The 26755-nt window shown below is 42.8% G+C and overlaps 3 protein-coding genes across 3 annotated transcripts; 1 reads left to right on the forward strand and 2 right to left on the reverse strand.

The window, feature by feature from the left end:
- Positions 1–6820: 6820 nt before the first annotated feature.
- On the reverse strand, positions 6821–8061 carry LOC148727840 (uncharacterized; the record flags this gene model as incomplete). The annotated part of the gene is made up of 1 exon (XM_088724879.1): positions 6821–8061. A coding segment is annotated over one exon (813 nt), but the record flags the coding sequence as incomplete, so codon positions are not given.
- On the reverse strand, positions 8057–21453 carry LOC148727841 (uncharacterized). The gene is made up of 3 exons (XM_088763092.1): positions 21289–21453; positions 18510–19361; positions 8057–17864 (listed from the first exon to the last, which is right to left on the reverse strand). Exons 2-3 carry the CDS (start codon positions 19306–19308, stop codon positions 8635–8637), a joined length of 10029 nt encoding a protein of 3342 aa, XP_088619218.1. The 5' UTR covers positions 19309–19361; positions 21289–21453; the 3' UTR covers positions 8057–8634.
- LOC148727842 (uncharacterized) lies at positions 20873–26751 on the forward strand. Its single transcript, XM_088763093.1, has 5 exons — positions 20873–21256; positions 22714–23274; positions 24075–24172; positions 25208–25259; positions 26230–26751. The coding sequence occupies exons 2-5, from the start codon at positions 23238–23240 to the stop codon at positions 26322–26324; spliced, it is 282 nt and encodes a 93-aa protein (XP_088619219.1). The 5' UTR covers positions 20873–21256; positions 22714–23237; the 3' UTR covers positions 26325–26751.
- The last annotated feature ends 4 nt before the right edge of the window (positions 26752–26755 follow it).

Below are 26755 nucleotides of genomic sequence, written 5' to 3' on the forward strand. Positions count from 1 at the left end.
TTATTCCAGTTCGTGTGAAATGATCGGTTGGTTTTGCCGTGATGTTATTGGCTGTAAGACTCAAGTGACGTAAGTCGTTCGTGATTGGTCTGTTTCGGTCTGTCGGTAAAGCTAGGTTGTTCTTTTTCGGTCGTTTGTGATGTTTATGTCGTGAATGAGTCGTTTGTATGGGGCGGGTAGTTGTTGACATCTGTTTAGAGGGGTCTGTTCTAAGTTAGTAAACCAGCTTTCCAGAGTCAGTCGTTGAAAATAGTCAGTGCTGTAGGTTAGGCATTGCGCAGAGTCCCAGTCAATGTTGTGGTTGGTAAGTCGATGGTATTCAGCAATGTGATTGCTGACATCACCTTTCCTCGTCGCCCGTCTGTGTTCAGTCAGTCTTGTTGTGAGGTTTCTGCCAGTCTCACCGATGTAGGAGGCTTGGCAGTCGGAACAATTGATCTTATAAATCGTTCCCTGTCTGTTCCTCGGTTCGTCTTTGTCTTTAACGTTGGTTAGTAACTGACGTAGTGTGGTGATAGGTTTGTGGGCGACGCGGATATTGAAGGGTAGTAAGATGCGCGAGATGTTTTCAGACATACCTTTTATGTACGGTATGGTTGCTGTAGTCGTAGGGGTTGCGGTGTCGTTTGTTTCGGTAGTGGTAGTGGGTCGGTGAGTGTTTCGTCGGATGAAGTCGTTGTTGTAGTTGTTCTTCGTAAAAACACGGTGAAGGTATTTGTTCTCGTCGGATAAGCTGTCTGTCGAGTCACATACTAGTTGTGCGCGTCGTGTTAGAGTTCTGATAGTTGTGGCTTTGTGTGATGTAGGGTTGTAGGATGACTCGTCTAGTAATCTGTCGGTGTGTGTCGGTTTCCTGTAAACTGTCGTTCGTAATGAGTTGTCGTTGTGGCTTACCAGGCAGTCTAGAAAAGGAAGTTTGCCATTTTCTTCGACTTCTCTGGTAAACTGTATGTCAGTGTTTTGTTCGTTAAGGTGGTTGTGGAATGCGTCAATTTCGTCGTGTCGAACGGCGGTGAATGTGTCGTCAACGTAACGTAACCAAAGCGGTATCGTTTGTCGGCAAGTCGAAAGGGCGCGTTCCTCGATGTTCTGCATCACAATTTCTGCTATAACAACAGAAACTGGAGACCCCATGGCAGTGCCGTGTAACTGTTTGTAGTGTTTACCGTTGTACTGAAAGTAAGTAGACGTTAGGCAAATGTTTAGCAAGTCCATGATGTCGTCTGTCGGTAGCGGTAGTGGGTCGGTAGATTGTCGGATTGCAGTCTCAGTGCATTGTAATGCTAATTGAAGTGGAATACTTGTGAACAGTGATTTACAAACCTATCACAAACCTATCACCACAAACCTATCACCACACTACGTCAGTTACTAACCAACGTTAAAGACAAAGACGAACCGAGGAACAGACAGGGAACGATTTATAAGATCAATTGTTCCGACTGCCAAGCCTCCTACATCGGTGAGACTGGCAGAAACCTCACAACAAGACTGACTGAACACAGACGGGCGACGAGGAAAGGTGATGTCAGCAATCACATTGCTGAATACCATCGACTTACCAACCACAACATTGACTGGGACTCTGCGCAATGCCTAACCTACAGCACTGACTATTTTCAACGACTGACTCTGGAAAGCTGGTTTACTAACTTAGAACAGACCCCTCTAAACAGATGTCAACAACTACCCGCCCCATACAAACGACTCATTCACGACATAAACATCACAAACGACCGAAAAAGAACAACCTAGCTTTACCGACAGACCGAAACAGACCAATCACGAACGACTTACGTCACTTGAGTCTTACAGCCAATAACATCACGGCAAAACCAACCGATCATTTCACACGAACTGGAATAAGAACATTCTACTGACAACAATCACTCACTTGACTCTGATGATGACTTCCGCACAGGTTGTCGAAACGTCAGTCACTGCCACCGACAACAGTCCTTCTCAGGACTACACTCACCCGGACGATCACACTACACCTTCACAATACCCCCAAATGTTTTTTTTTTTCCGGTGTGATTTGTTTTCCACTGATTCACCCCAGTACTCATGTTATTGATAAAAAAAAATTAATGTTTTTCTGTTCTGTTACTTCAGTGTACATAGAACGTCACATCATAACAGATCTGGAATCATAGTGTGCAGTCTACCCTATGGTATCTTGATAGCTACATACTCATTTCCTTGCACAAGTGTGAAGGCGATAGAAATAGTGCTTACTCATCTATGTGAGTTAAAGCTGTTCCAGATTCTTAAACAGCATCTGCCCTCCTTCCATACTTACGCTGACGATACACAGTTGTATTTGTCATTTAAGCCCTCTGACTCTTCCAGTGAAGTCGATGCTGTATCAGCCATGCAAAAGTGCATCTGCGATGTCCGAGCATGGCTGAGGGAGGATCAGCTGATGCTCATTGATGACAAGACTGAGTTCCTGATTATAGGTACACGTCAACAGCTCTCAAAAGTTTCAATCCAAAGCATCAAGACTGGGCAGACTGAAGTCTCTCCTATAGCCTCTGCGCGCATGCGCAATCTAGGCACATGGTTCGATACGCATCTGGATATGGGAGCTCACATTACAAAGACTTGTAGCAGCGCTTTCTATTATTTATACAATATATGTCATATTAGGAAATATTTATCCAGGGAATCTACTGAGAAATTAGTTCACGCTTTCATTAGTAGTAGACTGGATTATTGTAATAGCCTTTTGTACGGAATCCCAGAATATCAAATTATGAAATTGCAACGTGTTATGAATGCAAGTGTGAGACTTATATATCGTGCGCACAAGTTCTGTCATATTACACCTCTACTCGCTGAGCTACATTGGTTACCAGTCCGCTTCAGGATACATTATAAGATACTCTTGATAACTTTTAAAATTCTGCATGGCCTCTCACCTAAGTACCTTTCAGATTTAATTAGTATTCAACGGCCTTCGTCCTACCATTTGAGGCGCAACGATAATGGTCGTTAGCTGGAAAGACCAAGTGTGAAAACTAAGAAAACATTGGGTAACAGAGCTTTCCTGGTAGCTGCTCCTTTCCTATGAAATAAGCTGCTAAGGTCCGCGCGCGAAGCAACGAACGTAGAATCTTTTAAGATTTTACTTAAAACATTTTTATTTAAGGAACGATTTCAGTTATCTTAGTATATCTATATTTTTATTTGTAATTATCTTTCACTAATTTAATGTAAATAAGTATATATAGTTTATGATTTTTTACAAAGAATTGTATAATTTTAGTTATTAATTACTGTTGTGATGCGCTTTTGAATATTTTATAGAAAAAGCACAATACAAGTAATAAATGTTATTGCTATTGTTATTGAACAGCTGAGAAGATGACACAAGAACTGGGTAATATCATGTCACCTTAAAATGTGCATTTGGTCTTCAGAGTGAACAAGCAAGAAATATTGGCAGAACCTGAATATTGGATGGAGAAGCAACCCTATACTGTCATCAATTTTAGAGCTGAATTCATTTTCATCATCATTACTTTCATTGTCATCAATGCCATCTTCATTGTCCTCCTCATCATCATCATCATTTTCAGACTGTGTGTGCAGTCTTTATGTAACGGAAAGTCAAGTTAAAAATTAACCTAACAGACGACTTTTTCAGTCAATCCTGCCATTTCCAATCACTCATTACTGTTGCAACACATCAGCTAAATTCTGTAAAAATAAGTATTGGAGGCCTTTGGAAGTAAGGTATTAATAGAAATCACTACTTAAATTCAAAGGTGTTTTAAGTATTTTAAAAGCGATTTTGCTAGTTGAAAGCTCTCACTGTTAAAAAATAATAAATTAACAATAATTTCAGTGGAATACAAAGTATAGACATTCCACCTACCTACGATATCAAATCCGTCAAATTCTTAAAAGTTGAAGAGACCTCAAAGAATTCATTTTAGCTCTCTAGCAACATGACCAATGCACAGCCATATGTGGACCTCAAGTGTGATCATGTACTTCGAAATGCATTCCGCTTTGTTAAAGTACTCGGAACAAATTGCGGTCCTTTAAGGAATGATATGTGATCGTTGAAGGAAGATAGTTTTGAAACAGTGTTCGACAGAGAGGAAAAAAAAGGTTACTTCCAAATAAGTCATTTGAGGAAAGCAATCGCGTAATTAACATAGAGCTAGACGTAATTGAGAGGGAGCTGATTGTGCCCAGAATTTTATTTAGCACGTTTGACTTGACTGTTTTGCGAATAGCTGAAGCACTTTAAAAGTAACGTTGAGTTTCAGTGGTCTGAATGTAACATTTAAACATTTTTAAAATCAACCTTTCGTGGGAGTTCTTTTCCGAAATGTTTAGCCCGCATGCTGGTGAGTAAAGCGCTGAAGCAAAGTCGCTTGATTCGTGCTGTGTTACCCCAAGCAAGGGATGTCTGGGCGTTCTTTTCAAAACAGTCAAGCACGGATGTAAAGTGTGTATTGGTTCATTTGAGTCTCGGAGACTTCGCCGATATCATCAATTAAACCAAAAGCAGTTGTAAGCGATACTTTATTGCCGTCTAAGATCATCTACATGCTGCCTTACATTTTTTTCTTTACAATTTACCCGAATTCCTTTATTTTATTGGCTAAATACCTCAACCGAAAAAATGAAAAGGTAAGGCAACAGAAAGCAACCCTGTCTGTTACATTAGCTAAGCTTACGCAATGGTCTAACGCACGCGCAGTAAAGAGACCAAGCACATGTTCGGGACACAAAGTTTATATTCCTTGATCTGAGATAACTAAATAAAATTATCAAAAGCAGCATATCCTTTTACACTGTCTTACTCCTATTTTGATTCTGAAACGAAAACAAGCCTTTTGGATCGGCACCAACAGCGAAAATTCCATAAATCCCATTCCCGAAAGAACTAAAATGGTAAACAAATAAAATCGAAATCTTGGACGCATGGGCGACAACAGATATGAAACCACGGTAGCCTTAAACTACACCTAAAAAATTGATACGAATATCCCTAGCTGCTGGAAAATGTTTTGGGAAAAGTTAACTTTCCAAAAGGTCTGGAAAGGAGCAGACTGACAGCAGTTTTTATAAAAATAACGACACATTTGAAACTAAATTTATGAGACATGTTTCGGTCGTTCAATGACCATCTTCAGTTGAGAGTAGAACTGATTTGAAGTTACATTTGAATTTATAATGTAGTACTAAACAAAAGCTATTGAAACTAACAGAATACCCAAAGGTAACAAGAGAGTGTGTAATATGACGTGTTAATTAGAACGAAAGAGTTAAATTAACGTGATATAGTTGCCCCTTCTCTATTTTAGCACAAAAACGATAACGTAAATTACTTAAACGTTATTGTAACAATCTCGATGTTAAGCGAGCCTTTTCCTCATTCAAGATCCGCAACATGTTTGGTGTGAAGGACTCTGTGCCCGTCGAACTTCCTTCGAATGTTGTTTACAAGTTTACCTGTGCAAGCTGTAGTTCTTGGTATGTCGGCGAAACTAGCCGACACCTTTCGACACGCATTCGCGAACACTTTGACAGGGACAGGACTTCACATATCTTTCAACATCTTCAGCAATCCCAAGCATGCCGCAATTCCTGCTCTGCTAAATGTTTTAAAGGCGAAGAATTCTGCCGGGTTCAGTGCCTACTGTTCAAGAGGAGAAGGGACAGGAAAAACCGTCCTCAGTACGATCTCGACGCCGGAAAGCGAAGTCTACGAACCTCCACGGATTTTGTCACCTTTACATATGAGCCGATCAATATCCACCTATAACAACTCTCTGGCAGAATACCTTACACAAAGGAAAGTACTCGGCGAACATTGTAAATAAGAATGATAAAATAGCCGAATTGAGGATTGAGATTTCTGACCTCGAAGAGCTCACTTTTATACAAAAGAGATGAAAAATGTAATTGTGTGCTCTGATTCTAAAAAAACCTGGGTTTAATATCAGCGAAAGCAGAACAAACAGCTTAAGACATAGAGCGTAAAAACACTTTAAAATGTAGGCTTGTAGCCAAAATCTGACAAAATGAAAATTTCTTTGAAAACCTGTCAAACTATCAACCATCAACGTCAAAGCTGCTAGTATTGTCTGTTTCCTGGGGGAAAATACTATTGTGACGGATGAGTAAAAATATAAATTTGTAAGTAGTCATAGTATCGTAATATAAGTATTATTTTTTGTTAATTGTTAAGCAATTTTAGTGTTTTAAGTAACGTTAACCCTTCTTTTAGTAGTTTATGTGTATTTGACTTTGGATAATTATAGATATGATCATAACAATAAAACAAAAACAAAGAAAAATAAGAAAAATGCGTCTACTGTTGACTGCGGCGGTGAAGCAAAGTCTCCCGACTGGTACTGTGTTACTCTGAGTGGCACGAATGTCAAGTGCATGCTTTGTTGACTGAACGGCTGAAGAAAAGTTCCCAAACAGTTTAAAAAACAGTTTAATATGAATGTAAAGTGCATGCTGTTTTGACTTAAGCGCTGAAGCGAAGTCGCCCAAACTGTGCTGTGTTACTCCCAGTGATTCGTAACTCCTGGCTGTGTCTGCGTGTTCCTTTCCAAACCGTTTAATACTGATGTCGAGTGCATCCTGTTTGGACTGAAGCGCTGAAGCAAAGTCGCCTAGGTCGTGCTGTGTTACTCCGAGTGAGTCATAACTCCTGGCTGTGTCTGCGTGTTCTTCTCCAAACAGTTTAATACGGATGTCGAGTGCATGCTGTTTGGACTGAAGCGCTGAAGCAAAGTCGCCTAGGTCGTGCTGTGTTTTTCCGAGTGAGTCATAACTCCTGGCTGTGTCTGCGTGTTCATCTCCAAACAGTTTAATACGAATGTCGAGTGCCTGCTGTTTGGACTGAAGCGCTGAAGCAAAGTCGCCCTGGTGGTGCTGTGTTACTCCGAGTGACTCATAACTCCTGGCTGTGTCTGCGTGTTCTTTTCCAAACAGTTAACGATGAACGTTGAGTGCGTGCTCTTCAGAATGGAGCGCTGAGGCAAAGTCACCAAGGTTGTACTGTGTTAATCCGATTGATTGGTAACTCCTGGCTTTGTCTGCGTGTTCCTTTCCAAACAGTTTAATACGGATGTCGAGTACATGCTGTTTGGACTGAAGCGCTAAAGCAAAGTCGCCTATGTCATGCTGTGTTTCTCCGAGTGAGTCATAACTCTCCGATGTGTCTGCGTGTTCTTCTCCAAACACTTTAATATGGATGTCGAGTGCATGCTATTTGGACTGAAGCGGTGAAGGAAAGTCGCCTTGGTGGTGCTGTGTCCCTCCTAGTGACTGGTAACTACTGGCTGTGTTTGCGTGTTCTTCTCCAAACAGTTTAATACGGATGTCGAGTGCATGCTGTTTGGACTGAAGCGCTGAAGCAAAGTCGGCCTGTTTTTGCTGTGTTTCTCCGAGTAACTCGTAACTCGTGGCTGTGTCTGCGTATTCTTCTCCAAATAGTTTAATACGGATGTCGAGTGCATGCTGTTTGGACTGAAGCGCTGCAGCGAAGTCGCCCTGGTTGTGCTGTGTTACTCCGAGTGACTCGTAACTCCTGGCTGTGTCTGCGTGTTCTTCTCCAAACAGTTTAATATGGATGTCGAGTGCATGCTGTTTGGACTGAAGCACTGAAGCAAAGTCGGCTAGGTCGTGCTGTGTTACTCCGAGTGACTCGTAACTCCTGGCTGTGTCTGCGTGTTCTTCTCCAAACAGTTTAATACGGATGTCGAGTGCACGCTGTTTGGACTGAAGTGCTGAAGCAAAGTCGCCTAGATCGTGCTGTGTTTTTCCTAGTGAGTCATAACCCCTGGCTATGTCTGCGTGTTCTTCTCCAAAAAGTTTAATACGGATGTCGAGTCCATGCTGTTTGGACTGAAGCACTGAAGCAAAGTCGCCCTGGTGGAGTTGTGTTACTCCCAGTGAGTCATAACTCCTGGCTGTGTCTGCGTGTTCTTCTCCAAACAGTTTAATAGGGATGTCGAGTGCATGCTGTTTGGACTGAAGCGTTGAAGCAAAGTCACCCTGGTGGTGCTGTGTTACTGCGAGTCACTCCTAACTCCTGGCTGTGTCTGCGTGTTCTTCTCCAAACAGTTTATTATGGATGTTGAGTGCATGCTGTTCGGACAGAAGCGCTCAAACAAAGTCGCCTAGGTCGTGCTGTGTTACTCCGAGTGACTCGTAACTCGTGGCTGTGTCTGCGTGTTCTTCTCCAAACAGTTTAATATGGATTTCGAGTGCATGCGGTTTGGACTGAAGCGCTGAGGCAAAGTCGCCTAGGTCGTGCTGTGTTACTCCGAGTGAGTCATAACTCCTTGCTCTGTCTGCGTGTTCTTCTCCAAAGAGTTTTCGATGAACGTCGAGTGCGTGTTGTTCAGAAAGGAGCGCTGAAGCAAAGTCGCCAAGGTTGTATTGTGTTAATCCGTGTGATTGGTAACTCCTGGCTGTGTCTGCGTGTTCCTTTCCAAACAGTTTAATACGGATGTCGAGTGCATGCTGTTTGGACTGAAGCGCTGAAGCAAAGTCACCTATGTCGTGCTGTGTTACTCCGAGTGAGTCATAACTCTCCGATATGTCTGCGTGTTCTTCTCCAAACAGTTTAATACGGATGTCGAGTGCATCCTATTTGGACTGAAGCGCTGAAGGAAAGTCGCCTTGGTGGTGCTGTGTCACTCCGAGTGACTGGTAACTCCTTGCTGTGTCTGCATGTTCTTCTCCAAACAGTTTAATACGGATGTCGAGTGCATGCTGTTTGGACTGAAGCACTGAAGCAAAGTCGGCCTGTCTTTGTTGTGTTTCTCCGAGTAACTCGTAACTCGTGGCTGTGTCTGCGTGTTGCTCTCCAAACAGTTTAATACGGATATCGAGTGCATGCTGTTTGGAATGAAGCGCTGCAGCGAAGTCGCCTATGTCGTGCTGTGTTACTCCGAGTGACTGGTAACTCCTGGCTGTGTCTGCGTGTTCTTCTCCAAACAGTTTAATACGGATGTCGAGTGCATGCTGGTTGGACTGAAGCGCTGAAGCAAAGTCGCCTAGCTCGTGCTGTGTTACTCCGAGTGAGTCATAACTCCTGGCTGTGTCTGCGTGTTCTTCTCCAAACAGTTTAATACGGATGTCGAGTGCATGCTGTTTGGACTGAAGCGCTGAAGCAAAGTCGCCTTGGTGGTGCTGTGTCTCTCCGAGTGACTGGTAACTCCTGGCTGTGTCTGCGTGTTCTTCTCCAAAAAGTTTAATACGGATATCGAGTGCATGCAGTTCGGACTGAAGGGCTGAGGCAAAGTCGCCTATTTTGTGCTGTGTTACTCCGAGTGACTCGTAACTCCTGGCTGTGTCTGCGTGTTCTTCTCCAAATAGTTTAATACGGATATCGAGTGCATGCTGTTTGGACTGAAGCGCTGCAGCGAAGTCGCCTATTTTGTGCTGTGTTACTCCGAGTGACTGGTAACTCCTGGCTGTGTCTGCGTGTTCTTCTCCAAACAGTTTAATACGGATGTCGAGTGCATGCTGGTTGGACTGAAGCGCTGGAGGAAAGTCGCCTAGCTCGTGCTGTGTTACTCCGAGTGAGTCATAACTCCTGGCTGTGTCTGCGTGTTCTTCTCCAAAAAGTTTAATACGGATGTCGAGTGCATGCTGTTTGGACTGAAGCGCTGAAGCAAAGTCGCCTTGGTAATGCTGTGTCTCTACGAGTGACTGGTAACTCCTGGCTGTGTCTGCGTGTTCTTCTCCAAAAAGTTTAATACGGATGTCGAGTGCATGCAGTTCGGACTGAAGGGCTGAGACAAAGTCGCCTATTTTGTGCTGTGTTACTCCGAGTGACTCGTAACTCCTGGCTGTGTCTGCGTGTTCTTCTCCAAATAGTTTAATACGGATATCGAGTGCATGCTGTTTGGACTGAAGCGCTGCAGCGAAGTCGCCTATTTTGTGCTGTGTTACTCCGAGTGACTGGTAACTCGTGGCTGTGTCTGCGTGTTGTTCTCCAAACAGTTTAATACAGATATCGAGTGCATGCTGTTTGGAATGAAGCGCTGCAGCGAAGTCGCCTATGTCGTGCTGTGTTACTCCGAGTGACTGGTAACTCCTGGCTGTGTCTACGTGTTCTTCTCCAAACAGTTTAACGCGGATGTCGAGTGCATGCAGTTCGGACTGAAGCGCTGAGGCAAAGTCGCCTATGTCGTACTGTGCTACTCCGAGTGACTCGTAACTACTGGCTGTGTCTGCGTGTTCTTCTCCAAACAATTTAATACGGATGTCGAGTACATGCTGTTTGGACTGAAGCGCTGAAGCAAAGTCGCCTAGCTCGTGCTGTGTTACTCCGAGTGAGTCATAACTCCCGGCTGTGTCTGGGTGTTCTTCTCCAAACAGTTTAATACGGATGTCGAGTGCATGCTGTTTGGACTGAAGCGCTGAAGCAAAGTCGCCTAGCTCGTGCTGTGTTACTCCGAGTGAGTCATAACTCCCGGCTGTGTCTGGGTGTTCTTCTCCAAACAGTTTAATACGGATGTCGAGTGCATGCTGGTTGGACTGAAGCGCTGAAGCAAAGTCGCCTAGCTCGTGCTGTGTTACTCCGAGTGAGTCATAACTCCTGCCTGTGTCTGCGTGTTCTTCTCCAAACAGTTTAATACGGATGTCGAGTGCATGCTGGTTGGACTGAAGCGCTGAAGCAAAGTCGCCTAGCTCGTGCTGTGTTACTCCGAGTGAGTCATAACTCCCGGCTGTGTCTGGGTGTTCTTCTCCAAACAGTTTAATACGGATGTCGAGTGCATGCTGGTTGGACTGACGCGCTGAAGCAAAGTCGCCTAGCTCGTGCTGTGTTACTCCGAGTGAGTCATAACTCCCGGCTGTGTCTGGGTGTTCTTCTCCAAACAGTTTAATACGGATGTCGAGTGCATGCTGTTTGGACTGAAGCGCTGAAGCAAAGTCGCCTTGGTGGTGCTGTGTCTCTCCGAGTGACTGGTAACTCCTGCCTGTGTCTGCGTGTTCTTCTCCAAACAGTTTAATACGGATGTCGAGTGCATGCTGGTTGGACTGAAGCGCTGAAGCAAAGTCGCCTAGCTCGTGCTGTGTTGCTCCGAGTGAGTCATAACTCCCGGCCGTGTCTGGGTGTTCTTCTCCAAACAGTTTAATACGGATGTCGAGTGCATGCTGTTTGGACTGAAGCGCTGAAGCAAAGTCGCCTTGGTGGTGCTGTGTCTCTCCGAGTGACTGGTAACTCCTGGCTGTGTCTGCGTGTTCTTCTCCAAAAAGTTTAATACGGATGTCGAGTGCATGCAGTTCGGACTGAAGGGCTGAGGCAAAGTCGCCTATTTTGTGCTGTGTTACTCCGAGTGACTCGTAACTCCTGGCTGTGTCTGCGTGTTCTTCTCCAAATAGTTTAATACGGATATCGAGTGCATGCTGTTTGGACTGAAGCGCTGCAGCGAAGTCGCCTATTTTGTGCTGTGTTACTCCGAGTGACTGGTAACTCCTGGCTGTGTCTGCGTGTTCTTCTCCAAACAGTTTAATACGGATGTCGAGTGCATGCTGGTTGGACTGAAGCGCTGAAGGAAAGTCGCCTAGCTCGTGCTGTGTTACTCCGAGTGAGTCATAACTCCTGGCTGTGTCTGCGTGTTCTTCTCCAAAAAGTTTAATACGGATGTCGAGTGCATGCTGTTTGGACTGAAGCGCTGAAGCAAAGTCGCCTTGGTGGTGCTGTGTCTCTCCGAGTGACTGGTAACTCCTGGCTGTGTCTGCGTGTTCTTCTCCAAAAAGTTTAATACGGATGTCGAGTGCATGCAGTTCGGACTGAAGGGCTGAGGCAAAGTCGCCTATTTTGTGCTGTGTTACTCCGAGTGACTCGTAACTCCTGGCTGTGTCTGCGTGTTCTTCTCCAAATAGTTTAATACGGATATCGAGTGCATGCTGTTTGGACTGAAGCGCTGCAGCGAAGTCGCCTATTTTGTGCTGTGTTACTCCGAGTGACTGGTAACTCCTGGCTGTGTCTGCGTGTTCTTCTCCAAACAGTTTAATACGGATGTCGAGTGCATGCTGGTTGGACTGAAGCGCTGGAGGAAAGTCGCCTAGCTCGTGCTGTGTTACTCCGAGTGAGTCATAACTCCTGGCTGTGTCTGCGTGTTCTTCTCCAAAAAGTTTAATACGGATGTCGAGTGCATGCTGTTTGGACTGAAGCGCTGAAGCAAAGTCGCCTTGGTAATGCTGTGTCTCTCCGAGTGACTGGTAACTCCTGGCTGTGTCTGCGTGTTCTTCTCCAAAAAGTTTAATACGGATGTCGAGTGCATGCAGTTCGGACTGAAGGGCTGAGGCAAAGTCGCCTATTTTGTGCTGTGTTACTCCGAGTGACTCGTAACTCCTGGCTGTGTCTGCGTGTTCTTCTCCAAATAGTTTAATACGGATATCGAGTGCATGCTGTTTGGACTGAAGCGCTGCAGCGAAGTCGCCTATTTTGTGCTGTGTTACTCCGAGTGACTGGTAACTCGTGGCTGTGTCTGCGTGTTGTTCTCCAAACAGTTTAATACAGATATCGAGTGCATGCTGTTTGGAATGAAGCGCTGCAGCGAAGTCGCCTATGTCGTGCTGTGTTACTCCGAGTGACTGGTAACTCCTGGCTGTGTCTACGTGTTCTTCTCCAAACAGTTTAACGCGGATGTCGAGTGCATGCAGTTCGGACTGAAGCGCTGAGGCAAGGTCGCCTATGTCATACTGTGCTACTCCGAGTGACTCGTAACTACTGGCTGTGTCTGCGTGTTCTTCTCCAAACAATTTAATACGGATGTCGAGTGCATGCTGGTTGGACTGAAGCGCTGAAGCAAAGTCGCCTAGCTCGTGCTGTGTTACTCCGAGTGAGTCATAACTCCCTGCTGTGTCTGGGTGTTCTTCTCCAAACAGTTTAATACGGATGTCGAGTGCATGCTGTTTGGACTGAAGCGCTGAAGCAAAGTCGCCTAGCTCGTGCTGTGTTACTCCGAGTGAGTCATAACTCCCGGCTGTGTCTGGGTGTTCTTCTCCAAACAGTTTAATACGGATGTCGAGTGCATGCTGGTTGGACTGAAGCGCTGAAGCAAAGTCGCCTAGCTCGTGCTGTGTTACTCCGAGTGAGTCATAACTCCCGGCTGTGTCTGGGTGTTCTTCTCCAAACAGTTTAATACGGATGTCGAGTGCATGCTGGTTGGACTGAAGCGCTGAAGCAAAGTCGCCTTGGTGGTGCTGTGTCTCTCCGAGTGACTGGGAACTCCTGCCTGTGTCTGCGTGTTCTTCTCCAAACAGTTTAATACGGATGTCGAGTGCATGCTGTTTGGACTGAAGCGCTGAAGCAAAGTCGCCTGGCTCGTGCTGTGTTGCTCCGAGTGAGTCATAACTCCCGGCTGTGTCTGGGTGTTCTTCTCCAAACAGTTTAATACGGATGTCGAGTGCATGCTGTTTGGACTGAAGCGCTGAAGCAAAGTCGCCTTGGTGGTGCTGTGTCTCTCCGAGTGACTGGTAACTCCTGGCTGTGTCTGCGTGTTCTTCTCCAAAAAGTTTAATACGGATGTCGAGTGCATGCAGTTCGGACTGAAGGGCTGAGGCAAAGTCGCCTATTTTGTGCTGTGTTACTCCGAGTGACTCGTAACTCCTGGCTGTGTCTGCGTGTTCTTCTCCAAATAGTTTAATACGGATATCGAGTGCATGCTGTTTGGACTGAAGCGCTGCAGCGAAGTCGCCTATTTTGTGCTGTGTTACTCCGAGTGACTGGTAACTCCTGGCTGTGTCTGCGTGTTCTTCTCCGAACAGTTTAATACGGATGTCGAGTGCATGCTGGTTGGACTGAAGCGCTGAAGGAAAGTCGCCTAGCTCGTGCTGTGTTACTCCGAGTGAGTCATAACTCCTGGCTGTGTCTGCGTGTTCTTCTCCAAAAAGTTTAATACGGATGTCGAGTGCATGCTGTTTGGACTGAAGCGCTGAAGCAAAGTCGCCTTGGTGGTGCTGTGTCTCTCCGAGTGACTGGTAACTCCTGGCTGTGTCTGCGTGTTCTTCTCCAAACAGTTTAATACGGATGTCGACTGCATGCAGTTCGGACTGAAGGGCTGAGGCAAAGTCGCCTATTTTGTGCTGTGTTACTCTGAGTGACTCGTAACTCCTGGCTGTGTCTGCGTGTTCTTCTCCAAATAGTTTAATACGGACATCGAGTGCATGCTGTTTGGACTGAAGCGCTGCAGCGAAGTCGCCTATTTTGTGCTGTGTTACTCCGAGTGACTGGTAACTCCTGGCTGTGTCTGCGTGTTCTTCTCCAAACAGTTTAATACGGATGTCGAGTGCATGCTGGTTGGACTGAAGCGCTGAAGGAAAGTCGCCTAGCTCGTGCTGTGTTACTCCGAGTGAGTCATAACTCCTGGCTGTGTCTGCGTGTTCTTCTCCAAAAAGTTTAATACGGATGTCGAGTGCATGCAGTTCGGACTGAAGGGCTGAGGCAAAGTCGCCTATTTTGTGCTGTGTTACTCCGAGTGACTCGTAACTCCTGGCTGTGTCTGGGTGTTCTTCTCCAAACAGTTTAATATGGATGTCGAGTGCATGCTGTTTGGACTGAAGCGCTGAAGCAAAGTCGCCTTGGTGGTGCTGTGTCTCTCCGAGTGACTGGTAACTCCTGGCTGTGTCTGCGTGTTCTTCTCCAAACAGTTTAATACGGATGTCGAGTGCATGCAGTTCGGACTGAAGCGCTGAGGCAAAGTCGCCTATGTCGTACTGTGCTACTCCGATTGACTCGTAACTACTGGCTGTGTCTGCGTGTTCTTCTCCAAAAAGTTTAATACGGATGTCGAGTGCATGCTGTTTGGACTGAAGCGCTGAAGCAAAGTCGCCTTGGTGGTGCTGTGTCTCTCCGAGTGACTGGTAACTCCTGGCTGTGTCTGCGTGTTCTTCTCCAAACAGTTTAATACGGATGTCGAGTGCACGCAGTTCGGACTGAAGCGCTGAGGCAAAGTCGCCTATGTCGTACTGTGCTACTCCGAGTGACTCGTAACTACTGGCTGTGTCTTGGTGTTCTTCTCCAAACAGTTTAATACGGATGTCGAGTGCATGCTGTTTGGACTGAAGCGCTGAAGCAAAGTCGCCTTGGTGGTGCTGTGTCTCTCCGAGTGACTGGTAACGCCTGGCTGTGTCTGCGTGTTCTTCTCCAAAAAGTTTAATACGGATGTCGAGTGCATGCTGTTTGGACTGAAGCGCTGAAGCAAAGTCGCCTTGGTGGTGCTGTGTCTCTCCGAGTGACTGGTAACTCCTGGCTGTGTCTGCGTGTTCTTCTCCAAACAGTTTAATACGGATGTCGAGTGCATGCTGGTTGGACTGAAGCGCTGAAGGAAAGTCGCCTAGCTCGTGCTGTGTTACTCCGAGTGACTCGTAACTACTGGCTGTGTCTGGGTGTTCTTTTCCAAACAGTTTAATACGGATGTCGAGTGCATGCTGTTTGGACTGAAGCGCTGAAGCAAAGTCGCCTTGGTGGTGCTGTGTCTCTCCGAGTGACTGGTAACTCCTGGCTGTGCCTGCGTGTTCTTCTCCAAAAAGTTTAATACGGATGTCGAGTGCATGCAGTTCGGACTGAAGGGCTGAGGCAAAGTCGCCTATTTTGTGCTGTGTTACTCCGAGTGACTCGTAACTCCTGGCTGTGTCTGCGTGTTCTTCTCCAAATAGTTTAATACGGATATCGAGTGCATGCTGTTTGGACTGAAGCGCTGCAGCGAGGTCGCCTATTTTGTGCTGTGTTACTCCGAGTGACTGGTAACTCCTGGCTGTGTCTGCGTGTTCTTCTCCAAACAGTTCAACTCTGATACTAAGAGCATGCTGTTTCGACTGAAGTGCTGAAGCTAGGTCGCCCAAATTGTGTTGTGTTGATCCGAGGGATTCGTAACTCTGAGCTGTGTTTGCGTGTGCTTTCCCAAATGATGTAAGACAGAGCGGCTTGTGTATTTCTTCTGCCATTTGAATAACAGCATTCCTCATTAATCGCTTGGTACAGTCATCGAATAAATGCTTAGTTGCTTTGCTGATAACACAGATAATTTCTAGTCTGAGTGGTTGAGTAGTAAGACTATCTGGCTTTCGTTCTTGAATTTCTCCATCGACAAAGTTCAATTCTTTTTTTTCCATTGGTGGAATGATAAGAAGACTTGTGTCTCCCACTGCTCTACATTCTTGCAACGCCTTGTTATAAAACTCTGAAGCAACTGAAAATTGGTTTTTAAAGCGGTGATAAATCGTAAGAACTTGTATTGCCGTTACTCTGAGAATTCTCTGGTCAGCGTTGCTAGACATCAACAAAAGAGCATTTTCTAAGTTTCGAGCTCCATCCTCTGTTTTCCCAGAAGCCACTTGACAGATTCCTCTATAACACAAGAGTTTTCCTCTATGTCCCACTGAAAAGGATGAACATGACATTTGCTCCTCCTCGGCGTCGGAAAGCAGCTTCATCGTTTTTCCTTTTGTACCCCAACACACCTCACCAAACGCCAGGGAAACCAGAAGCTGGTTGTGAAAAACGCTTTTTCTAAGCTTTTTTGCTTGATTGATTGCTGATTCATAAAGCTCGTTGAAGACGTTTCCCTCGCACCAGAACAGGGAATCTAGAAATATCTCTGCTTCTATTAAAACACCAAAAACAGCGTCACATGTCTTAGGATCCGAACAACTTTCGGTTAGACTCTGAATAATATTTTGCTTATTTTCGTAGAATTCAACAAATGCTGACTTTGAATGTCCTGTCAAGAACTGTGCGTTCAACTTCTCAAAAAGAGAAACGTAAAATGCAGAAAAGCGCACTTTTGAACTCAGCACTGTTTCTTTCATTTCGTCTTCTCCTCTTTCTCTAACAAAGGACTGAAGCAGTTTATGCATCGAAAATGAATCAGGTTTGGAACCAGAGTCAAGAAGTGATTTTCTTTGAAGCCTTTGTAAGATTTTCTTTGCCTCGAGCTTTGTTTTAACTCCCATAACGGCTGCGGCAACCGAGATGTTAAAATCTTCAGATAGAATGCTCAAAGAAACCACAGCCTCTCTGTCTTGTACTGAAAGTCTTAGAAAGGATGATTCAAATAGAAATTTTAATCTCAGATTACCAGGATACTCTGGATTGTCTAACAGATCGACAATGTTTCTTTCTACAGATTCCTTCCACTCCTCAAGAAAGTGACTTGCTTGAGTGCTATCTTCAGAAATGGTGGAGCACAACAGCTTAATGGCCAGAGGCACATGCTCGCAGATTTTCGCAATTTTTCCACAATCACATGCGGAAATAGCATTTGGAAGTAACTCAGTCACCAATGCTTGAGAGAAGGACTCATCTAATGGCCCTATTCTCACTGCTTGGTGGTCTTTAAAGTGCACATTCATAAATTCAAGCGACTCCCTTGTGGTAATAACAAAAGTTGCCTTCTTGGATCGACTGAGAATGTCTCTAAGAAACTGTATGAAATCTTCTTTCACGTTTGGCGCTCCGCTTTCGAGTAATTCATCAGCATTGTCAAGAATCACCACAAACTTATCTGGAATCTTGGCCAGAACTTGAAAAAGCTCTTCGTCCATTGGTAGCCGCTGGGGTATTTCATCTTCTGTAGAAGCTCTCCTGAAAAAGTTAAACAGCTTTGATATCAAATCAGATGTTGAGTTTAGCCCTCGTAAGGAGAAGAAGTAGACGGACAATTCTCTATCCTGGAGTTTATGTCCCACAACAGTTGCCACAGAAGTTTTTCCGAAACCAGGCGAGCCCCATATCGACACGATTCGGGTGGATGTGGAAGCCACGTGACCGACGATGTCTTCACATTCTCTTTGGCGGCCAGTGAAGTGTGGAACCATCGGAGGAAGACATGATGGCGGAAGCAATGCCTTCGAATCTTTAAAATGGCAAAGAACAGTGACAATCATGGTAAGTAATCTGTTATGATATTAAAAAAGTTTAAATCAAATGATAATGTCGGAAAAACGCAATTAAACCTTAAATTGTCAACACGATTCATCAAATGTCGTGGGGCTTTTTGAAAGTTGCTCAGGAACTGAGCCGTATGCCTCTGACGCAAAAAAGTGAGCCTCGCATACCATTTTTATCTCTCAGCAATCTGTTTCAAACAATTAAAATGTATGCAATACTCTCGGGTCAACAAAAGGTTGGTTTCCGCAACTTTCAAGCGCGAAAGGATAATTCTTTTACTTCATGTAATTTCCTTCATTTTAGATAAAAATCGTAGACATATCTTTGATTTTCAAAATTCTGTGTAGTAATTTAGAAGTTAGCATGCACTTTTAAAACTCAGTAAAGTGAATTTCACGAAGCCTAGTGGGTCAATTTTGGTCCATTCTTCTCGAATTTAGGGCCCTTCAAAGCGAGGTCGCGTTAAAAATTTCTGCTTTATTAGTTATGAATAATAAATGATGACTACGCATTCTGCCCTATTTTAGCTGTGAAGATAGAAATCAAGTCGATTCTTCAACAAACCCTTTACAAAATGTAACGTAGCTACAGAAGTGTATTAAGATTGTACCTTTCTGGGTTCTATTATTTTGTTCTTTCAATTCATCCATCTTCTTCTCCAATAAAGCAAGGTCTTCCTTCCTTACTCCACCTTCAACTTTTTCCTTTATTACATTTGTCAACGCCTTTAATTCGTCAATACTTGAACCCTCGCCTTCGAGAAATTTGATTCGCTCTCGAAGCTCTTGATTGATACCGTGCTCCAGATTGCGAACTGCTGTTGTGGGAAAGTCGGACTCTGTCAAACTACCGATGACATCAATTGGATCAGTTTTCATACCAAGAGCTTTGAATGCTTCTTTAGCCAGCTGCATGTATCGGTCAAATGTTGGTTTATCAATCTCCGACTTTTGTGAGTGACAAAGTGCATTTCTTAACAGTCGAAGCTGATCAATCGCGAGTGTAAACGTCTCGGCTTGGTTTCCACTTGGACTCACCACAGATACATGAAACTTTCCATGAGGTATTTTAAGGTGCCTCAAGTACAACTCACCAAGGGTCCTCTTATGGCCTGTGCTGTCCAGCATAGCGAAGGACTTCGCATATATGGTGGTCTGAAAAAGGGCTGTACAGTCCCATTCTTCATAGGAGAGGTGTGTAGGAACTTTGGACTTGCCACCCTCTTCGGCGAGAAACAAGTTCCTTACTGCTGTGGAGTCATCCCACAATTGATATCCGGGCCGATGCCCAAAAGTGTTGTCCCACATGGACTTGAACGTTTGACGCAAAGCGTTCGCGAACTCATTCAACACGATGGAGGCAAACTTGAAATAATTCAGCTGCTTGTCACTAAAGGGCTGCAGTGACATGTTTGGCTCTGACTTTTGAGATCGCAGCAGTTGGATACAATTTCTTTAACAACCTGAACAGAGATATTTTGAGGGGTGATTTATTCAGCGTAACATGTCAAATACACTTAACACACCTCATTACAAAAACGCTAACAACTGAAAAGCACGAACCATGAGCGATCAAACTAAACGAAGTTGCGTGACATGACACTTACTCATTCGCACTTATTAAAAATTGAGAGAGGGTAGGAAGTTGCGACATGAAAACGATTAAAACTAGGATTTGACGTTTGAGAGTAGAGTGTACCCCACAAGTTCGGTACAGAACCTAGCAGACTCATGAATATGCAAGTACATGCTGATACCCACAAATAAGTGTCGATCAATTGGAAGTTTGAACATCCCCCTCCCATCAGGAAACCTCCTGACATTTGAACTTTTAAGAGTTGGTTCGTTCAAATTCCAGCCCCCCCTGGGCCAAAACTGTGTTTAAATGCCGGAGCGGATCCAGGATTTAGTCAAGGGGGGTTCGGAGGGGGGTTCGGAGAATTGTCCCCCTCCTGAGGGGTCTGAGATTTTCAAAATTAGGTCTTTGGAAACATGATTTCCAGCTTCCTGAGGGAAAATTAGGGGGTTCGACAGAACCACCCAAACCACCCCTGGATCCCCCCCAGAAATGCCTCACTCAAGTGCTGGTTCTGATGGTCACACTTTTTGTAAAAGTCAGATCAGTAACCACGACTTACTACTCATTGACCACCATTTACAAAAAAAGAAAAAACAAAAGAAAAGAAAAAAAAAAAGAAGAAAAAATTGACACTACCGATTCATAGTCTCCATCCATGGAAGCTTCGAATTTTCCTCCCCCGGGCACAGACGGATGGGTATTATTGAAGCTTCTAATTGATTGATGTAATAGTTGGTGAATATAAAAACGTTGGGTTCATCCTTTCAAAATTTACTTTATGGGTGTCACTTTAATATCAAGAGAGTGATGTATCGTACTTATGACACAGTAACCCAGCTACAACAGGAGAAGGTCATCATTCAATTTTGGTGCGGATGAGGTGGTGCACGAGCGGAGCGTGATGAAGCGCGACTTTTCACTAAGCCTTTTTAAACAAAGTCACGATCGTTGACCAGTGACCCAAGACGAAAATCGAACTGCTTTCTATTTGACTGTTTTAAATTGCTTTGTGTGCGGTGACAGTGAAAAAAAGGACAAAAAAAGTAAAAATAGATAAAAGAAACGACAGAAGTAAAGTTTCCTACAAAATCATAGAGTTTTTAAACAATGATCTCCTTGTTCACGCTTAATGATTCAAATGCACATTAATGAAAATAAAAAACTCCTCGCAACACGCAAATTTACATAAATTAACTTTAAACCCCCAACATTCAGAAATGAAAGTCGTCTGAGTTGACATCAGATTGAAGACATACACCTTACACTTTCTTCTCTTAGCTTATAACCCTGTATTCTCCCTCATCCTCTTTTTAGATGTATTCGAGGCTATTATCAAAACTCTCGTGTTGCACCCTACGTCGACCGGAATTCAAGAAATCGAAAGTGATGACGCAGTAACAAACAGAACAAATTATTGGAAGCTGAAGACTTTGGAAAAATCCCGTAATGTGCATTTCGCAGTCTCAGGGTCTGACTCAGTCTCACCCATTCTTGGGACCCCTTAACTCGAGTTTAACTTAGACTTCGATAGATATTTCGATAACTACGCGAAAAGCTTCCGCAATGATTGAAGATTTTAATTTATCACAGACCTCCATCGATATGGTGTTCTCATTTCTGTTGTGACTGTTTTTAAAAGCACGTAACATATCTCAGGTCGTAGCGACTAACAAAGGCTGTCAGAAAACGACAAGATGTAGCGATATTTCTCTTCATGTCATGAAAGATGCCGTTTGTACAGCAAACCTCTATCATCGATGTGGTAGTTAGTCTTGCTGGGTAAGTGTATTGCAAAAATGTTATCAACCTACCTTGAAATTCAAGTTCAGTAACTTGTCAAAAGTCTTGACAGCGCATGATGAGGCTGATTACCGTTATGAATCATGCACAAATCGAATAATTAGAACTGGAAATTAATTCTTAAACGGCCATCAGTGTTAGAAACGCAACTCAAATTAACTTATGCATTGAAGCAGTCAAACTATTGTTTTTGGAAACAAATATGACGTGATGGTCATAGGTCAGCGGATGCGCTCGAGCTTGCAGTCCAAGGGAAATTTCCCTTCGTTTCTAAACTACGTTTAGAACTAAACTGCGTTTACGTTTATACGATGGCCCAGAAGGGTCACAGTCCAGTTTTAATTTTTGACAGTCCAGTTTTAATTTTTGACAGTCCAGTTTTATTTTTTGACAGTCCAGTTTTATTTTTTTTGACAGTCCAGTTTTATTTTTTTTGACAGTCCAGTTTTATTTTTGGACAGTCCAGTTTTATTTTTTTTGACAGTCCAGTTTAATTTTTTTTGACAGTCCAGTTTTATTTTTTGGATCACAGTCCAGTTTTATTTTTTGGGTACCCAAAAAAAATAAAACTGGACTGTCAAAAAAAATAAAACTGGACTGTCAAAAAATAAAACTGGACTGTCAAAAAATAAAACTGGACTGCCAAAAAATAAAACTGGACCGTCAAAAAAAATAAAACTGGACTGTCAAAAAATAAAACTGGACTGTCAAAAAAAATAAAACTGGACTGTCAAAAAATAAAACTGGAAAAAATAAAACTGTCAAAAATTAAAACTGGACTGTGACCCTTCTGGGCCATCGTACGTTTACGTTTCTAAACTTCTAAACTAAAAAATTACGTCTTATTACACAATTCTTGATCCCATGTGAAACTCTCGTGTTGCACAGTACGTCGTAATCCAAGAAATTGGAAGCGATGACGCAGAACAAATACAACAAATTCTTTGGAGTTAGACTTTGGGAAAATCTCGTAATGTGCTTTTCTTAGTTTTACCCATTCTTTCTGAAAGTTTGAAAGATATCTCAGCAACCACGCGAAAAGTTTAAAAAATTTATTGTTTCCGTAACGAGTGATTGTCATGATATTTTTACAAAATATTTCTTCTCCCTTTTTCAGTTGTGACTTTGGATTCGTACACAAAATTTATCTCACACCATAGGAACATCGATCAGAAAACATCAAGATGTAGCGTTCATGTTTCTTTTTATGTTACGAAAGATGCTGTTTGCGTAAGAAACATTTATCGCAGACCTTCATCAATATGGTAGTTAGTCTTCAGTTAAGTAGACGGAGAACTGCCATTTACCTATCTTGAAACTCAATTTAAAATGTCTGAAGTCTTGCCGGTGCTCAAAGAGGCTGACTACCATGAATTAAATATATATGCACGAAATCCGCGATTACTGCTCATTTTCACTTTAAAACTTGTTCCCAGTGTTAGGAAAGCGACGCAAGTTACGCACCGACCAAAGAAACATCTACAATCTATTGTTCTTGTGGTGTGATGGTCATTGATCAGATGCCCTGGTGAAAGGAAAATTCCACCTAGGAATTCCCCTGATAAGTTTCCGACGCAACAGCAGGTACGTGATGTGATACTTTGAAATATGACTTTGATAATAAAACAAACAAAAATTCTCTTTAAAGCCTTTTAAATGATGCACAATTATGATCATAAATCTTCAAATAGCACTTTATTTTTTCGACCTGCTTTCGGCTGCTTTCGGCTGCTTTCGGCTCCTTTTCGGCTACGAGAAGCTGCGAACCAATAAAATTCTGAAAGAGACTGGTAACTAATGTGATAGGAATGCCTGTCGATAACAACATAACCTTGAGTTTTCCTCTTCTAGCCGACTGATATTTGTTCTGCTAACAAAAATATTAACATAGATTAAGCGTTAAGTGCTTCAGATGAACTAAGGGAAGGGTACGTAAGGCCAAGAAAGAAGAGGTTAACAGATGCAATCAGGGGAGGCCTGGAGTGAGTTCGTCTCAGGTATTTGTTTCATATTGTTTTGTGAAGTTCGCTGTTTACAATATTTTTCTAACGATACACAGTTCTGGCAACGCGAATGAAACAACTTTCAAGACCTCGATTCAGAGCTAAATCACCTTTCCTGCTTTGAACCCCCAACAACTTTGTTTTAGACGCTACAAAACAGAGTATTAATTGGTAATTTGATAATATCAACCAGGTTGATAATGTTAAGTATTAATTGGTAATTTGGTTTTATTAACTAAGTTGATAATGTAAAGTGGCCACCGTAAAGATTTTAAAAGGTGACGTTACGTGTGTTAACCCTTCGTCAGAGCGAAGAGTATTAATAGGCACCATGGCCAAACCGTTTTGTGTCAGCAGTGCTCTAGCTATTTCTGATTTGCAGCTAAGGAACTGCATGTTTTGCAATCAGACCCTGGCATTAAATAGCTTCATCATATATGACAGACATCCTGCATACTGCTAGGACCAGCAATCCAGACAAGACACTGTACGAGGGAGGCAAGAGGGTTTGTACTTGCTGTGCGATAAAGCCCAAAATTAATATGTCACGCATATTGAACTTTTCCCTTTTAAAATCTTAATGCATGAAATACTGTTTTTAGTACAAGTTAATGGTATCTAGACAGGGTTGGTGTTGAAAAATGCTCCTGAACATAGTTTAACTCCAAGTCCTGGCCACACAATTGTGTTGATCGATAGAAGTCCCTCTCTAAGGATCAGATTTAAACCAGAGCACCATATGTGGATACTGAACTTTGTCTCATTTCTCATTTAAACATAATATACATCCACAGAACATCTGTTTGTTGGCACCGTTCTTGATGGTGTGGTTGTCCTGACCAAACAGGGTGATTCAATCTACTCATGTGGGAACCTCAAAGACCTAAATCAGGTAAAAATTGCTATATTTGGCCTGTATTTTTAAAATGCTTTATTCTTATATTACTATGGAGCTAATTCTCCTAATTTATGACAATTTGTTTCTTTATAAGTCAATCCTGAGGATTTGGTTTTGCATCAAAGCAGTATCCCCTACAAATTAGGTATTTTTCTTAGTTCTCACTGCTTCTCTGTACGAGTCCTTAACCCTTTGACTTCTAAGAGAAACTAGCACTGAATTTCTCCTTACAATATCAGCCCTGAGTCAAACAATAAGGTCATGAGAATAAAGGAAATGATTACTAATCAAGGAGCTCTTGATTGGTAAACAAATTCTCCTTGTCAGCAGATTAGAACATATAAAGAGAACAGTGGGGAGAATTTGCATACTGGTATCAAGGTGTAAAGTGTTATTGCAATAGGATTTTAATTCTGATTATCTTTGGAAGTGAAAGGTTTGTGGATGTCTGCCGGTCAGTTAGCCCAATGGATAGTGCGCTGGACTGTTGTGCGGGAGGTCGAGGGTTTGAGCCCCAGCCAGACCAACACTCAAGGTCTTAAAATAATTGAGAAGCATTTGCTACCTTCCTATAACATCAAGAAATGGTTAGATATTCTAGTCATCTTGGATAGGGACGAATAAATGGAGGTCCCGTCTCCTGCAGGGTTGGGGTTGGAGATGTTAATTTCCCACACATGAGATTACTGTGTGATGGATATCCTCTCCTGGGGTGGGATGGGTGGGAAGATAGCAGGTCCACATCAGCAAATAGCTGCCATAATTCAACCTGCTCAAACAAATAAAGGAGATAGAGATAGAAGTTTCCTCTTCATAATAAATATCAACATCTAAAGGTGAACCTATCCCTTTCAATCCCAAGATCTTTGAGGAATTCTCCTTGCTGTCTGTCAAACAATTCTTATGATCTTAGCTCTGAGAATTTGGTATTGGATCAACTAATAATTCCCTTAATTAAGTAATATTTTTCTTTTCTCATCACTTATCAGCTTGATATTGTTTTGATGTGGGTCTTTGTGATTTTTGCAGAAATACTATACCCAGTTTCTTGTTATCTTTACCACAACATCTGAAGAAGAAGGTATGTTCTGTTTTTCTAATATGAAGAAAATAAAGGCTACCTATAGGATGTTTCCCTGATTCAGCTTAGGAGATTTAGTAGAATAGTGAAATGGGACCCCAAGGAAATAGGGAGCTGAAAGGGTTGGGAGAGAAATGGGAGTGGCGTGGGAGGGGTGTGGGAAAGGTATGACACAACTATAAGGTGAGATAGAGCAGGGTAGGAAGTTGGAGAAACACTTTGTTTATCATATTCTGCAAAGTTTCTCACTTAGCATTAAGGATGGCATGAAACTTCGACACGTTTATCCCGTAAATTCTTTAATTTTCAACGATCGCAATCAATAGTACAAACATGTCATGAAAACAGTTACAAAATGGTGAAAACTGAGAAAGAAAACAAACAAGAACAACAAATAAACATAATGAATACCTAAAACAAGTGTCAATTGAAATTTTGCATTTTGTGTGAACCAAAGTGACGAAAAGAAGAGTTTACAGTCCACAAGGGCTCATCGATAAAAACATGTGTGAGGAAGCTACAGCCGAAAAACATGAGACCAAACTCTAACTTATGTATGTCACGAAACTTAACGCAAACAAAAAAATGCAAAAACAAAGGAAAAACATCACCGTCTAAGTTTAACTAAACACTTAGAGGCCAGAGAGAAGTGAGAGATTCACAGTGAACCAAGTTATATTCAGGTGGCCCACTTTCACAGGGAATGTTTTGTAAATAGTTTTAATCAGCCAAACTAGAATTTGAAATCACAGTTCTGAAGGTATGATGGAAGTCATAAACACCTGCAGGGAGGGGTATTTACATTTTCACAGAATCATCAAAACATAACTGCAATCAACTGCCTCGCAATGTTGAAGGGTGCAGTTTTAACCTGCCTTTGAATTTGACGATTCAGGTTGTTTTTGGTAACTTAGCTCCCCTCTTTAAACAGAAGTAAATCGTGCTTAATCCTTCTTTCATTTTCCTACAGACTCTGCTGCTTGCCAAAAGGGATTTATTCTGCAAACTGCAATGGGTGATCCAGAGATTAAATACATTATCTACAGAAAGAATTTTTGTAGGTAATGTGAATTATCCTTGCTGAGTTGAGAGGAAGGAATGTCTGTCAAATGCTTTGTATCTGTTCCTTTTTTTTTGGACCCATTCCCTGTGTCCGCGATATGTACTTTATATTTGGGGTGTTACACAGGTGTATCTAGACATAGAGGAAGATATTTGTAATATACTTTTATTACCAGCTTGGTGAGCTCTAAGCTTCCCAGACTGTGTGATTTCATTGAGTTACAATTTTACACCAACTCTACCATTTGTAGGCCATAATACCATGTGAAGGCCATAGGTTTCTCAGTCTAAGACTGTAAAGTGCTTCCATTGTTAAATAAAGTTATTTATTTTATTTATTTTTGTATTTACCATAATGATTACAGACTGCAAATTTTCAGATAGCCAACTTGAAGTCATGTTCATAAATAAAATTTAACAATACCCCGAATGTT

Source organism: Stylophora pistillata, chromosome 6, assembly GCF_964205215.1.
Source record: "Stylophora pistillata chromosome 6, jaStyPist1.2, whole genome shotgun sequence".
Classification (NCBI taxonomy): Eukaryota; Metazoa; Cnidaria; class Anthozoa; order Scleractinia; family Pocilloporidae; genus Stylophora; species Stylophora pistillata.